This window comes from Semicossyphus pulcher, unplaced genomic scaffold, assembly GCF_022749685.1.
Source record: "Semicossyphus pulcher isolate SPU_LCO1_2020_fin unplaced genomic scaffold, fSemPul1.0.p SCAF_12, whole genome shotgun sequence".
NCBI lineage: Eukaryota > Metazoa > Chordata > Actinopteri > Labriformes > Labridae > Semicossyphus > Semicossyphus pulcher.
Window position 1 is genome coordinate 14,458,780 of NW_027211626.1, and position 12,764 is coordinate 14,471,543.

Below are 12,764 nucleotides of genomic sequence, written 5' to 3' on the forward strand. Positions count from 1 at the left end.
ATGGGAAACTTCACAATGAAATCTTTGGCTGGTTCCTTTCCTTGAAGGCATGTCAATCTTTTTAAGGGCTTTTGTTTTGGTAGATGAGAGAAGTGGATGTACTGAGGTGTGTTCGGACACACTGTGTGAATCGTGGGCATTTTTGCAACCTTGACTGCATATTGTTCCAGTTTGTTGTGAGGTGATGACTATTTCTGTCCGTGCTGCTCTAGTTGGGAATGAGATGTATTGAAATGTTTCAGACACTGACCAACAGAATGTTCCTGAACTGAACTGTTAACCCTAGCCAGACTGCTAATAAGTGCTCATCCCCAAGATTTGTATTACTGTTAGCTGTTTGGCTTCCTGAGTGTGACACATACACACTCACACACACACACACTGGCAAAAACACACACTCCCCTGCTGTGTTTGGACAGTGCAGCTCATAAGCTCTATGCCAAACACGTGGCCAAATGTAGCCAGCATTTTCTCTTTGTGTGTGTGCATTTAGCCTTTTCCTTCTCGTGTGTGTGTGTGTGTGTGTGTACATGAGCATGTGCCTGCCTGGCTGCCCATGCTGACTGTAATGTAGCCTGTCATATATAGGTTACCACTACTCCCCAACTTACCCAGCCAATCAAAGGCAGGAGATGGGAGGAGAACGCCCAGCGGCCCCAGGCGCTTCATAAGGCTGCAGTGGCTATCGACGGCACCGACGGACCGGCTTATTGACTGGCCGTCTGGCTAGCTTGCTAGCTAGCTGTCTGCCTTGCTGGCTGTTTAGCTGGCTCTCTGCCTGTGTATAGCCTGCCTAATCCATTTGTTTAAAGTCTTAGGTTTACCATATCAGCAGGAACATGGAAGGAGTCAATAAGGGGGACTTTTCACCCCAGTTGCCTTTTTAAGTCGCTGTATTTACTCGCCCGCTAATCCACAGGGGGAGTCCGCCAGTCGCATGCTCTCACGGGGGCATCAGAGAGAGAGCCGAAGAAACTAGGGGTGGATTGTGTGGTGTTGTCTTGGTCATGCTATTTTGGCCGCCATGTTCTTGGCTGACTGTGATGATGATGGAATGTGTGAATGGGATGAACCCTGTCTTCGCTGTTTTTCTCTACTTCAGCCTCTTTCTCACACACACACACACCCCTCATTCACCGTATCACCGTCCTCGCCCTGACAGGATTACAGCCTCCTCTGTGCTTTTTAATTAACGGGTTAAATAGACCCCCTACTATGGACCTCAAAAGGGGCTGAATGTCTGTGGAGGGGGGGGGTGGGAGGTCACGTGGCTGTTCATTTAGACCAGTATTAAAAAGAACCCTCTGTCCTTCCGATTAGCATGATTATGTGTGTGCGCGTGTGTGTCAAGCGGAGTTTGATCAAAGGACTAATTAACACATCCACGCTGAAGTCTGCTAATTTAGAGACAGGGATTCTGCCTTTTTCTTTGTGTACCATAAGTAATGTGCTAGATATTATTTTAAAGTTAATAAATATGTCATCCGTTGAGCACATTTGGAAAATAAAATAGATGCATGATTAATCAGTTTTAGTAGACACAGTTCAGCAGCGTGGTGTAGTGATTAGAAAGATGCCATTCCACTAGAAGTCCCCTGTGACTGCATTCATCTAGTCCTTGAGAGATCCTTCACCTTTGACCTCCTCTCTCCAACAGAACAAGACAGATGATACACATAAATCTGGAATCTTTACTGTCTTTATGATACTTCAGGATTAATCTTTATTAAACCGTTGGCCCTTTACAGACGCAGAAGGGGCTGTGCCATTCAAGAGCACAGATGCAGACACATGCATGACTTCACATGTGCTACACACTGCATGCATGCATACATTCATAAGCAACCAGGACTCTCCTCCTCCCCCCATGCTCAGCAAACGTTGACCCTCATATATAGGTCATGCTATGTACATGCTTTGAAGTCTGAAGTGCATATTATGAAAAGAGAGCTGCTGTTAAACAGAGTTGATTTAAGGCTCTAAATATCTCAAGTACATGAGGAGTGTTGTTTTCCCAGACAATCCCATGACTGATGTATCATGAATTAATTACAGGAGTTTTTTTTTTAGGAAGGGGGTGGGGGATGTTTTACTACTTTTCCCTCTTGTGCTCCATGCTTGGTAGACAAAGGATGACACTGTCAAAACATGCTTCCTGCCAGAGCAAATTTCAAATTATTTTTAGTATGAACATTGAAATGCACATACTGTTTCACTTCTGCGAAAATGTTATTTCCCTCAACTGATGGATAAATAGGGCCTTTATGGTGTAGTATTTTTTCAGCAAGGGAACAGTCAGTCTCTATAAAACCAGCAGTAGATTTGTAGAACCATTCTAATACAGATGCAAAGGAAGTCTCTCCCATGTGCCGCCAGTGTTAAACCATCAACCCTGGGAGATAAAACATTATTGCCGCTCCAGGATAGGCTTAGTTTGAAGTTCATCAGTGAGGCTAAGACAGAAATGAGGGTCATGGTCTAAGGGTTTCAAAGTGCCTCTCTCCTACTTGGTGAAATCATATCAGCTGTAGTGTTTCTGCTTTGTCACCACATCTGTGAAGTGGGTAGTGTAGAGAGGAGGAATTAACGACAGGGGATCAGTCGATATCACACTAATCCTGCAGGTCTTGCATAGTAAAAGCGTGTTTAACTTTTCCTTAAAGAACTGCCATTTCAACAAGCTTTTAATCAATACTGCTTAGGCTGTCAAAGGTAGTAGTTAAGAAGCCTGCACATACAGTTCACACATAGGAAAGTAATTAGCTGATAAATGCAGGGGTTGCTGAAGAGCACTGTCAACATGCCTGGCAGATAGTTGGGATGTCAAGCATTCCAAAGAGACACAAAAACAGACACAAGTTGCCAGGAAGCTCATCGTTTTGCATCAATTAGTTACATCGCCAATCTTGTCAGTAAATTACATTTAAAAGGCATTTCAGGTGAAATGAGTTTTGGTATTATAAAGACAATTTCCATAGATATGCAAATGGTGGGTTTGTAGATAACAGCGGCTGGGGAGGTGTTGCTGTGTGAGTTTGTGGAATGTCTGTGAGCCTCACTAAAACATGTTGACACCCGTGATAACATCAGTCGTTGCGCTTGCTTCTTTTAATGTTCCTTGGGAAACACACCGCCAGATAAACACACAGGTTCTCTATTATGCAAGCACCATGATACTTCTTTGACTTGGATAAAAAAGATATTGTGGTCATGGTTGAAGGGCAGGGAAATGTTGGAATACTTCACATCATATTTAAGCTCAGATAATTGTTAACGATGCTAACCATTAACCACCAGCCTCAATAGTTTCAATTACAGTCCACAGAGGGTCTCGTATAATGATTTATCTTTGGCAATGTAACCTGAAAATGCTTCACAAAGATCTTTTAATCAGTGTCTGAAACAGTGGTGCCACAAGCTTTTTGGTTGACATGGATATGGCAGTTTTCTTTGACATGGATATGGTACTGACCCTACTTCAACAAGGGTCCATTGTCACTATGCTGTTAATGTCTTTAGCCAAACACACATCCATTTCTTCACACATGGCAACATGGTGTCAAACTGAAACACAGAAACAACCAAGAGACGCATGCCTAGAAGAGTTATTAAATGAATGAATGACATTTTTTCCCCACAGAAATCCCAAGGCCACAGTGCAGAGGACCAACAAGAAAGTGAACAATGACCCCACACTGCGCATCCAGAACCTCTCCATTATCATCAGGCAGATTAAAGCCTACTATCAGGTAAGATTTCGTTTGTCTGCAAAGTCAGCAATCCCTTGTTCCTCTTTTGCGCATCAGTAGTTGAAGGTTGCTCAACAGTGTAATGAATGGGAAATGGATCTACTGATACGGGTCAAAATCCGGATGAATAACATGTACGAACACATCATGTGTCGCTCAGCCTGCAACTAAGTACGCTTAGTAAAGAGGTACACTCTGTTCCCATGTTTCCCTGGCCTTAGTCGGGGTGGTCTGCATTCAAACAGTTGCTTTTTCCCCTTAGGTTACAGTAAAAAAAAAAGGAGTCAGACAAACAGCTCTCACTCACACAAACGCAGAACTGAATGCGTCCACACACGCACATGCCACATGAAGACTTGGCAGTATAAACAGAGATGTATTTGCAGATGTGTATGTGTGTGACTTCCTGTGATGTGGTATCATGACTCCCGTCCAGATGTCAGAGAGGGCTCTGTAAATATGCAGAGACTTGAGGAATATGAAATGCACAAGGCCACAGATCTGCTTGTTAGTCTCACACTGATGAATCATTCACTCCATTTACTTTTCCCTTTTCATTTGAATGTTGATCCTGATCAGCTTCAGTTTGTCTCAGGTGTCCCCAGAGACCGACCCCACAGAAAGCAGCTTACAGCATTGCTTTAATTCCTACAGGACAGATTTGGAAGCTTTAGTCAGAGAGCTGTGAAGGTGGCTGAAGCCAAGTCACATGTAGGGAAGTCTTATCTCATGTTCAGTCTGTGTTTACTTCTTAGCAGTTGGCATAAATTCATCAAACCCTGAGATGCATTAATTTACAGTCTCAGTTAAGCATTACTTCAAGTCAAAGGAAATGATCTAGACTTCCTATTAATATGATGAGCCAAAAAAAGAGGAAGTGTGAGGGAGTAAGATGAGTAGGATGTAGGCTCCTTGAAAACATCAGAAAGTGAGCCTCACACCTTTCAAAAGAAGCATTAAGAGCATGTTTAGTGATCGGATCACACGCGGAAAGCCATAAAAAGCAGGTGGAAAGATGCGTTGATGTACGATTAGCAAATAAAATTGTGGTACACACACTTCCTTGACCATCTCTTGACCACTTTGCAGTATGCACATGTTGCACGCTACATGGGTGATTTGCCCGTGTCAAACAACTTGGACAAGGGTTTGCAGTTCATATCTGAGGCAAGCGCCAATAGTCAGTGTAATCCTAATCTATAATCCATCTCATCTGTAAGGCTGAGTGCAAATTTGTGTGGTTTCTTTTTGGCTTATTAGTGAACCCAATTTCTTTGCTCCCTGACCATACCTGATTCTCTGAACCGTCAAAGTTACCCCTGCAAGTCCTGGGAAGATGGCTAAACCACAGCCTGTCTAGCCTAGTTAGCCCATGTTCCTTTATCTGTTCCACACAACAACATGATTGCAGAATAAATAAGTACAAACATGGTAGTCACAATCAACTGTCTAGCTTCCCTAAAACTGTGCAGTATTATTCAAATGCAGTCTCAGCTCTTAACTGTTTAACTGTAATGCAAATTGTGAAACTCGGGAGCTGAACGAATTGAAACAGTCCAGAGAGAATATGATTCACTACATTGCTGCAACAGAGTCTCAGCTGAGTTTATGATAATGGGAAGGAATTGAGTGTGACCCAGCATGCTGTTGCGACAATGCAGTGAGTTAAGGAATGTTATCAGGGCCAAGCAGTCGCACAGACAGAGACACAGATTTCCCACACATCAGATTTAGGACTGTGACCCAAATCCCCAGGGGCTATGGCTGCGCAAAGGCTGTTTAAAGGACCTTACTTATCATGTGTATCATTTATATAATGAATGAAATGGAAAATATGTAATTTTAAGGCCTACTTTTACTGGATCTTATTACATTTTCTCTGTTATTTGGAATAAGACTGGACAGTTTTAAAGGTTGTCTTTTCCTACTTAGATTGTTTATAAATCTGCTCTTTCCATGTTTAGCGTTCCATCTGAAATTTTGCCCCAGAAGTCAAGTTAAAGACTGCCACTGATTGGTTAATGACTTTGTTTGATCTGGTTTGCCTCGGTTCTAAACATCCTGTTAATCCCTCCCCAGTCATCTTATTTAAACAGTCAGCCTATTGTGTGGACTTTGATGTTATAAGCCCCACAAAAGCTCCACTAGGCCTCCTCAAATGGCAAGCAGAATAATCTGTGTCAGAATCAGTGGTTAGGTCAGTGACTGTTGAGGTTAAGTAGTGACCAGTAGAGTCTGTGGATGATGAGATGACGGGAAGGGTTAAGGACATTAGCTTGGGGCGTCTTGGTGGCTTTGTTAGCGAGAGGACAAACCCTGCGTCTTTATCACCCTGGAGGCAGCATGTATTATTCAATTCAACACACCCAAAATTGTCTTTTTTTGCAATGGACATGATTTTAGCATGGTGAACTCTGTTAAACCATTAAAAAATCGAGTCCATCTGCATGATTTCCTGTTTACTTTCAATTCCATTTTTAGTCCCTGTGGAAGGAAGTGAAGCTCAGCAAATTTCATCACGTTTTGAAAAAGTTGTCTTATAGTTGATTCAGGGCTAGAAGGTTCAATACATGGACATAAGAATGCAACCAGAAGGTTTCCATACCTATTCGATCAACATGATGAAGCTGTGTTACTAAACGGCAGTTGTTTTGAGACCTCAAAACAGGCTAAGAATTGTAGCATTTATTTGTTTTGTGGGCATTGAACACGTACTGTAGGGTAATATAGCTGTGGGAGGACGATGTCAGTCAACAGTGAAACCGTTGTTCGTCTACTGTGTTTCGTTAATCTTTTGTTTGCCCCTGCATCACTCTGTTGACCTCCTGGTCATACCTTTGTTCAGCCACTTGTGTCTTCAGGCTTTGCCTCACAGAGACCACCTACGGGCTACAATCCCTGCTTAGTTCCCTGCTGTCCTTGCTGTGTGTCCGTCTGCCCTCTTGATGGCCTTTCAGAGAGTTAACCAGCCCCTGACAGCCAAGATGTGAGCTGGTAATGAGATGGACCTGCCTGTTGAAATTGACATAGTTAAGGTTTTTTTTAGACAACAGCATCTTAGTGTGGTTTGAGTCGTCCTGTTTACATGGGGCTGTTGGTACTTCATACCAAAGGGTTTGGGGTTGGATGACAAAAAGGGATAAAGAAACAACTCTTTGAATTATCTCAGATCTTTCATGCATTTTATTTTAATCCTCTACTCTTTGATCAACTGGTGGCAGACAATCAGTGAGGAGGCTTTTTGATGATAAGCTTGCAATAATTGCATCACTAAAAAAAGAACATCTTAGTGTCAAGAGGGTGAATGCTTTGTATTTAAACACTGACTCGTGTTAATGCAAGATCACTGTCTCTTTTTCTGGTGTGCTGTTGAAAATGGGAGGAGCTGCACATAAAAAGAGCTTTACACTTAACATTAAAAGTCAAAAGGAGCCGGGTCTTATTGTGATTATGAGGAGGGAATTAGGCTTTGATATTTGCTTTTGTGGTGCTCTCCTTTTCCTTGTGGTTGTTTTGTCACAGGTTTCAGATTTCAAGAGCCACATGGAGAAAGGCAGTGCAGTCTAGGTCGGAGGCTAATGCACTTAGCAGGTTTTCAATCTACTGTACTACTCAGCACTTTGAAAGAGGACTGGACGTGAGCCTTGTTTGGTTGGTTGCTTCCTGTGATTCAATAAATTGATCTCTCCTAAGACTCTTCAAATTAAATTGTCTTAGTAATGTGAGATCAGAATTGGTTAGAAACCACTCACTTGGGAAGGACATCACTGCATGTTAATGTACAGTGTGTTTTCTTCATTGTCGTATAAGAGGAAAAACCTGGAGGTAATGCAACGTAAGCAGAATTCACACACTGAAAAATAAGTGCATTTACATTTTAACACCTGTGCAGCACTGGTGTCTGGGAGAAAGAGCGGAGGGGGGGGGACTTTATTGCATTGGAGCACTTGCTGACTCGCCAAAGAATCCTCTGGTGTCAAGAGATGGCTAATTCATTAACCTTTTTGAACCATCAGGGGCCAACAATTGAGGTCCTCTCTCCTCCCCCATCCCCCGCTGTCTCTGCTTTTCCACTACTCCTTCCTGCCCCATCCCCCTGTGCATGAGATGTAACCCAAGCAGCATGAGTGTGTGTGTGTGTGTGTCATCTTCCACATGGGAGAAGTGTAGAGATTGAATTTGTGCAGAGCGTGTGAAATGTCAATCGGTACAAGAGAAGAAATTCAATAATTATGGTTTTTCATTTCAAAGCATGAGCTCTCCTGGGCTGGCGTGTTGGCGTGTGTGTGTGTGTGTTCAAATCCTCCGTTATTGTTCTGGTACAGTGGATTGTGTAGGAGGAGGTCAATGTCTAGACCGGCGGCTTCAGACTTCAGAATCTGCTGAACAGATCAAGGTTGAGCAGCTGTAAGCGTGTGTGTGTTTGTCTTTTAAGTGTATTTTTATTGTTGCATAAAAGCAGACATGATGACAGTACCATATTTCCTAAGTGTCAGCGAGGGTCGACTTTCATGCTAGCAATTACTGTATTTCTGTGTTCCGAGTAGGATATTAACTTCTCTGATGACTTGGTCAATCTTTAGTCCACCGAGGGTTTCATTTCTCTGGCGGTCAGTCCAAATATATGCTGGGCCTCTTTTTAATTTAGTGGCCTTGGTTTGGCATTCCTTAGCGGAGTGTATTACGGTGCCTCGGCCTGCTGAACTACATTCTTTGTGCTTCATTTGGTGTTTCTTAAAGCTTGCTTAGTGAATCCCTGGTTTATGAAAATCAGGTTTTAGAGAGCATCTGGTGCCATTTGTGACAAGGCTACTCATTTAATGAGAAAAATGGGTATTTGTGTTTATTGCAGGCAAATGTGGCTAAAGGTAACAGTTTTCTCTGCTCGATCCTTGAAAAAGCCAGACATCATCTTTGGAATAAGAGCAGTTTTGTCCTCTCTTTGCCACTGCTTTGGTTTGGGGTGTGGCGTAAATGCTAGGAGCTCTGTTTTGACTGTTTTTAGAGGGTAACAGAGGCCACCATTCATGCTGGGCAGGCCTGGCCCCAAAGCTTTCCAAGGCTAGGCTCTGTGAAAAGATAATAAAGATTATGTTATCAGAACTTCCTTAAGTGTTCATTTGTCATCTGTAGGTTACATTTAGACCAGCCTTCTCCTTCATTTGCTCTTTTTCACACATGTTTAATTACTGACATGAACATGCTTTTATACTCACTTGCCACTTTTTGCAAATGGTATTCCTAGTTAAGCATTTCCTAGGATGAAGAAGACAAATTGCCTGCTTTGGGGCATAAGGTTTTTTTTTACCTTGTTGACCTAAAGCTTCTCAAAGATGCTCTGTGAGTCTAGCCTCACTCTGGCCCAGTAACATGGGCACTTAATCAGCTGCAACATCATGTAGCTATAGATGGTTGTTTTTGTTTTTGACCTCTTCGGGAGGAATTTCCACCCTTGTGTTTTTGCCTCAAACCATATGACCACAGTTATTTCTATTTCCTTCTATTGGAACTTGGTCAAAATATATATTTTTTCATTCTGGTATTCCCCAGTGACTCTTTGTCTTTTTGCTCCTTTCCGCATCAGTCTCGACCAAATCAGTTTATTAGGGCATGTGCTCGTAGCTGCAGGCTAAATGTGTGTTGTCATGCAGACTCACATGCTACACACTCTCATCTGAATATCCTGTTGATTGTGTTGTAGCAGCTAGCTAACTAGCTAGGATGCTAACACATCACATGGGCGGTAGGCAGTCAGACATCTCTTGATGGAGCTGAGTTAGGTCATATATTTAAAATCTGAAGGTTGATCTGTTAGACAAGCCGTGAAATAAACTTGTTTCTAAAGTGATTCCTGTGCTCTGTTTTGAGTAGGTACAAATGCTAATGCTATTACAGCCAGACATCATTACTTATGTCCCTAATCAAATACCTGAGTCTATAATAATAAGGACTATCATTTAGCCATTTGATTACTGTGCGTGCTGCTAAAGTTACTCTGTTAACATGTTTCTTGTTAGATTTAGAAGACCATTCAAGTATTCCATTCAAGAGAAATTGATTATTGTGAAAAAACTTATTGTATTATTCTGCTGTCACATGCATATCTTTCATGTTCTTATTTCTGTGCTGTCATACTTTGTTGTTCTGATCACAGACAACAAAAGGAAGCATTGTAGTGAACATCATCCAAGTGTCATTCATTGCTGCCGGCTTTCTAGTTAGCCGCTAACATTCTAGGACATATTTGTACACAGGCATTCCCACTGTTTTTGAGCTTTCCAGATCTTCATGTTAAGGGGTGTTCCCTTTTACACCCAGAACCACTTACCAATAACATCATATAATGACAGCCCTGAGAAGGAACCGAGCGGTGATTTACCAAAATAACACAGCGGGACTGTACGTGTGATTTTACACTTGTGCTTGTGATGGGGAATTTGTGGCAGTTCTAGTGTGGAGTAGGTTCCCATATGCTAAAAGGGAGCTATTTTGAGGCACTAGCTGAGTTGCTGTATTAAGGGGAAGCTCGGTGCTTTGTTCTTGTTTTCCAGCACTGAACTAGAGCATGTGGGTTGTGGATGCAGGACTCACTGATCATTGGGAGAAAATAAAAAGAATTGATGGAGCTACAATCGCATTGACTTAAGTGCATAAAACAACGTGTGTGTGATTGTGTGAACTCTCCAGCCAGTGTGAAGCAGAGCCCTGAGGTTATCATTGGGTCTGGTTAGGAGGGGTCAGGCTTCCCCAGCCCACCTGCCTCCACCTTTTGAGACGAGCAGCATGATCCACCGTACCACTCGTTCAGCCTCAGGGCTGTGTTGTAAAAAGCACTCTAGCTGATAGATAACGCCAGAGAACAAAAGAAACGGGCTGCTAATGGCTCGTTCTCTCCTCCTCCTCATGTTAAGAGATGATCTGTCCATCTGGCCGACAGTAGACCCCGACTGCTCTTCTTTTCAGCGGGTTTAACTGTCGAGCCAAGAGCAACTGTTGAATTTTCCTTGTGAAATCTAATTAATTAGTAGTTCAACAAGTACAGTGCCCTATTTCACCCGAGGCTTCCAGAGGACGATAAAGTAAATATATGAGACTAAATTTGTTTGATCTATTAGTGTTCCTGCAGGCAGTTAAACAATGATGAGGATGTTGATGTGATGTGGATTTAACACTGTCATTTTTCGTCCTTGCCTAAATGTCTAGAAACATCCAAAGTTGTCTTGCGATATACACATTTTCATTGTTGATCAACCCTTCACCTGCTGCTTGTATCCCCAGACCATCATCCTTTGAATCATTGTTATTTCCCATATTCCCTGACTGTAGCCCTTTTACACTGCCAGCTCAAGGCGGGACTATTACGCCTCTGTTACGTTCCGTCTTCTATGTAAAACGCGCGGAGGCGCAATGGTGGGGTTGTCCACCTCTGAGCCGGCATCGTAGGTAATAACTGAGGGGAAAAGGCGTCTGTGTAGACAGCGGAGCCTGCAGGGCGGAACGGCGCCATGTGTGTGTATTTGAAGCAGGCGCTGGTTGTTTACACCTCGCGCACGTTTTGCTTCCGCAACCTCGGAACGCTATGTAAAAAGACACATTAGGCTTTACGCCGGCGTTGCTTTGTCCAATGTAAAATGGCAATGGCTGCATGACGCCAGGGCTTCGTTACGGCACTAAGGCGGAACCACAATGTAAAAAGGGCTCGTGTCTGAAACGAGGAAGAAAAAAAGGAGAGGAAAGCCTTTAGTTATCCATCCGATACGCTACTGGAGAGGAGGGATGCTGCTTTGCTCCTTGAACTGCAGTGCGCAAACCCCTTTTGTGTCTTTATGCGTCTATTACAGTGATGAACAGCGGGGGAAGCTTTCTCTGCATTGATTCAGTTCATGGAGATGTATTGTGATCTGGTGTTAAGTGCTTTCAGTGTGTGAGTGTGTGTGTGTGTTATTTGTGGGAGGAAGAGGAAGCATGCTCCTTCCTTTTGTTGCTGGTAATAACCTTTTCAAGTTCATAATCTCTGCAGTTTTTCAGCAGGAGGGAAGTCCGCAATGCCATACCCAGGAGAGGGCTTGTATGTGTGTGTGTGTGCATGTGTGTTTGAACATGTACTGTACCATGTGTGTCAGACTGGCTAGCATGGGGAGAATAAACCCATCTCCTCGTTTCTATGGTAACACTCCATGTCTGCAGAATGGGTGTGATTCAGGCTTTCAGGGTTCAGGCAGGATTTGCAAGCACGCACACACTCTCTCACACACACACACACACACACACACACACACACACACACACACACACACACACACACACACACACACTCACACGTAGTAGTACAATTAGCCTCCTGTTAAAGCTGCGTCGGTAGCGGAACTTGTGCTTGGGTGGAAAGATTGGGAGGAGTTGTAAGGTCGTGTGTGTGTGTGTGTGCTGGTGAGGCCTGGGTTAACAGACAGGGCTCCTGTTTGACAGAAACACAGAAGCCTTAGAGCCTTTCCTCTGACACCATTAACACAAACTTACATAAATACAGGTACATGCATGCCTACTGTATGAGCACCATTTACCTTAGCATGATCCTGGCCATGTATTGCATTTGCAGCTCCTGTATGTGTGTGTGGGCCTCCTCTACAAGGCTACTGTCAGGTCAGCAGAATATTATCTCAATTGTCAGCAGACGTTGATTCAGCCCATTTTTAGCTCAAGACAATAGAGCCCACAATCATTTCATATATGTCTGCATCATAATTAGCTGTGGTATTTCTTCTGCCAAGGCTTGTAATGAGGTTATACCAGAAAATCCTTTTCCTCTCAACAGCATAGAGGAGATGAGGCACGTTATTATCTATAAGACTATCAGTTCTTAACAGATCTGCACAGCAGACTTGGAGATTTTATTGCTGTGCACCTCACATATCCATAAAGACAAACATGGCCGGTGCCAACATTCAGAAATTCCATTGTGTTTGACAAGCTCCCCTTTAGCCGACGCCTCATTCTATCAGTCTGTCTAAATGTCTC

General features: G+C 43.1%; 1 protein-coding gene across 1 annotated transcript in view; it reads left to right on the forward strand.

Moving 5' to 3' along the window:
* ccdc88ab (coiled-coil domain containing 88Ab) overlaps window positions 1-12,764 on the forward strand; it is a 61,520-nt gene that overhangs the window by 8,213 nt on the left and 40,543 nt on the right. The window contains exon 3 of the mRNA XM_069658230.1: window positions 3,641-3,749. Coding sequence (XP_069514331.1) covers window positions 3,641-3,749 — 109 coding nt within the window. The remainder of the gene's footprint in view (window positions 1-3,640; window positions 3,750-12,764) is intronic.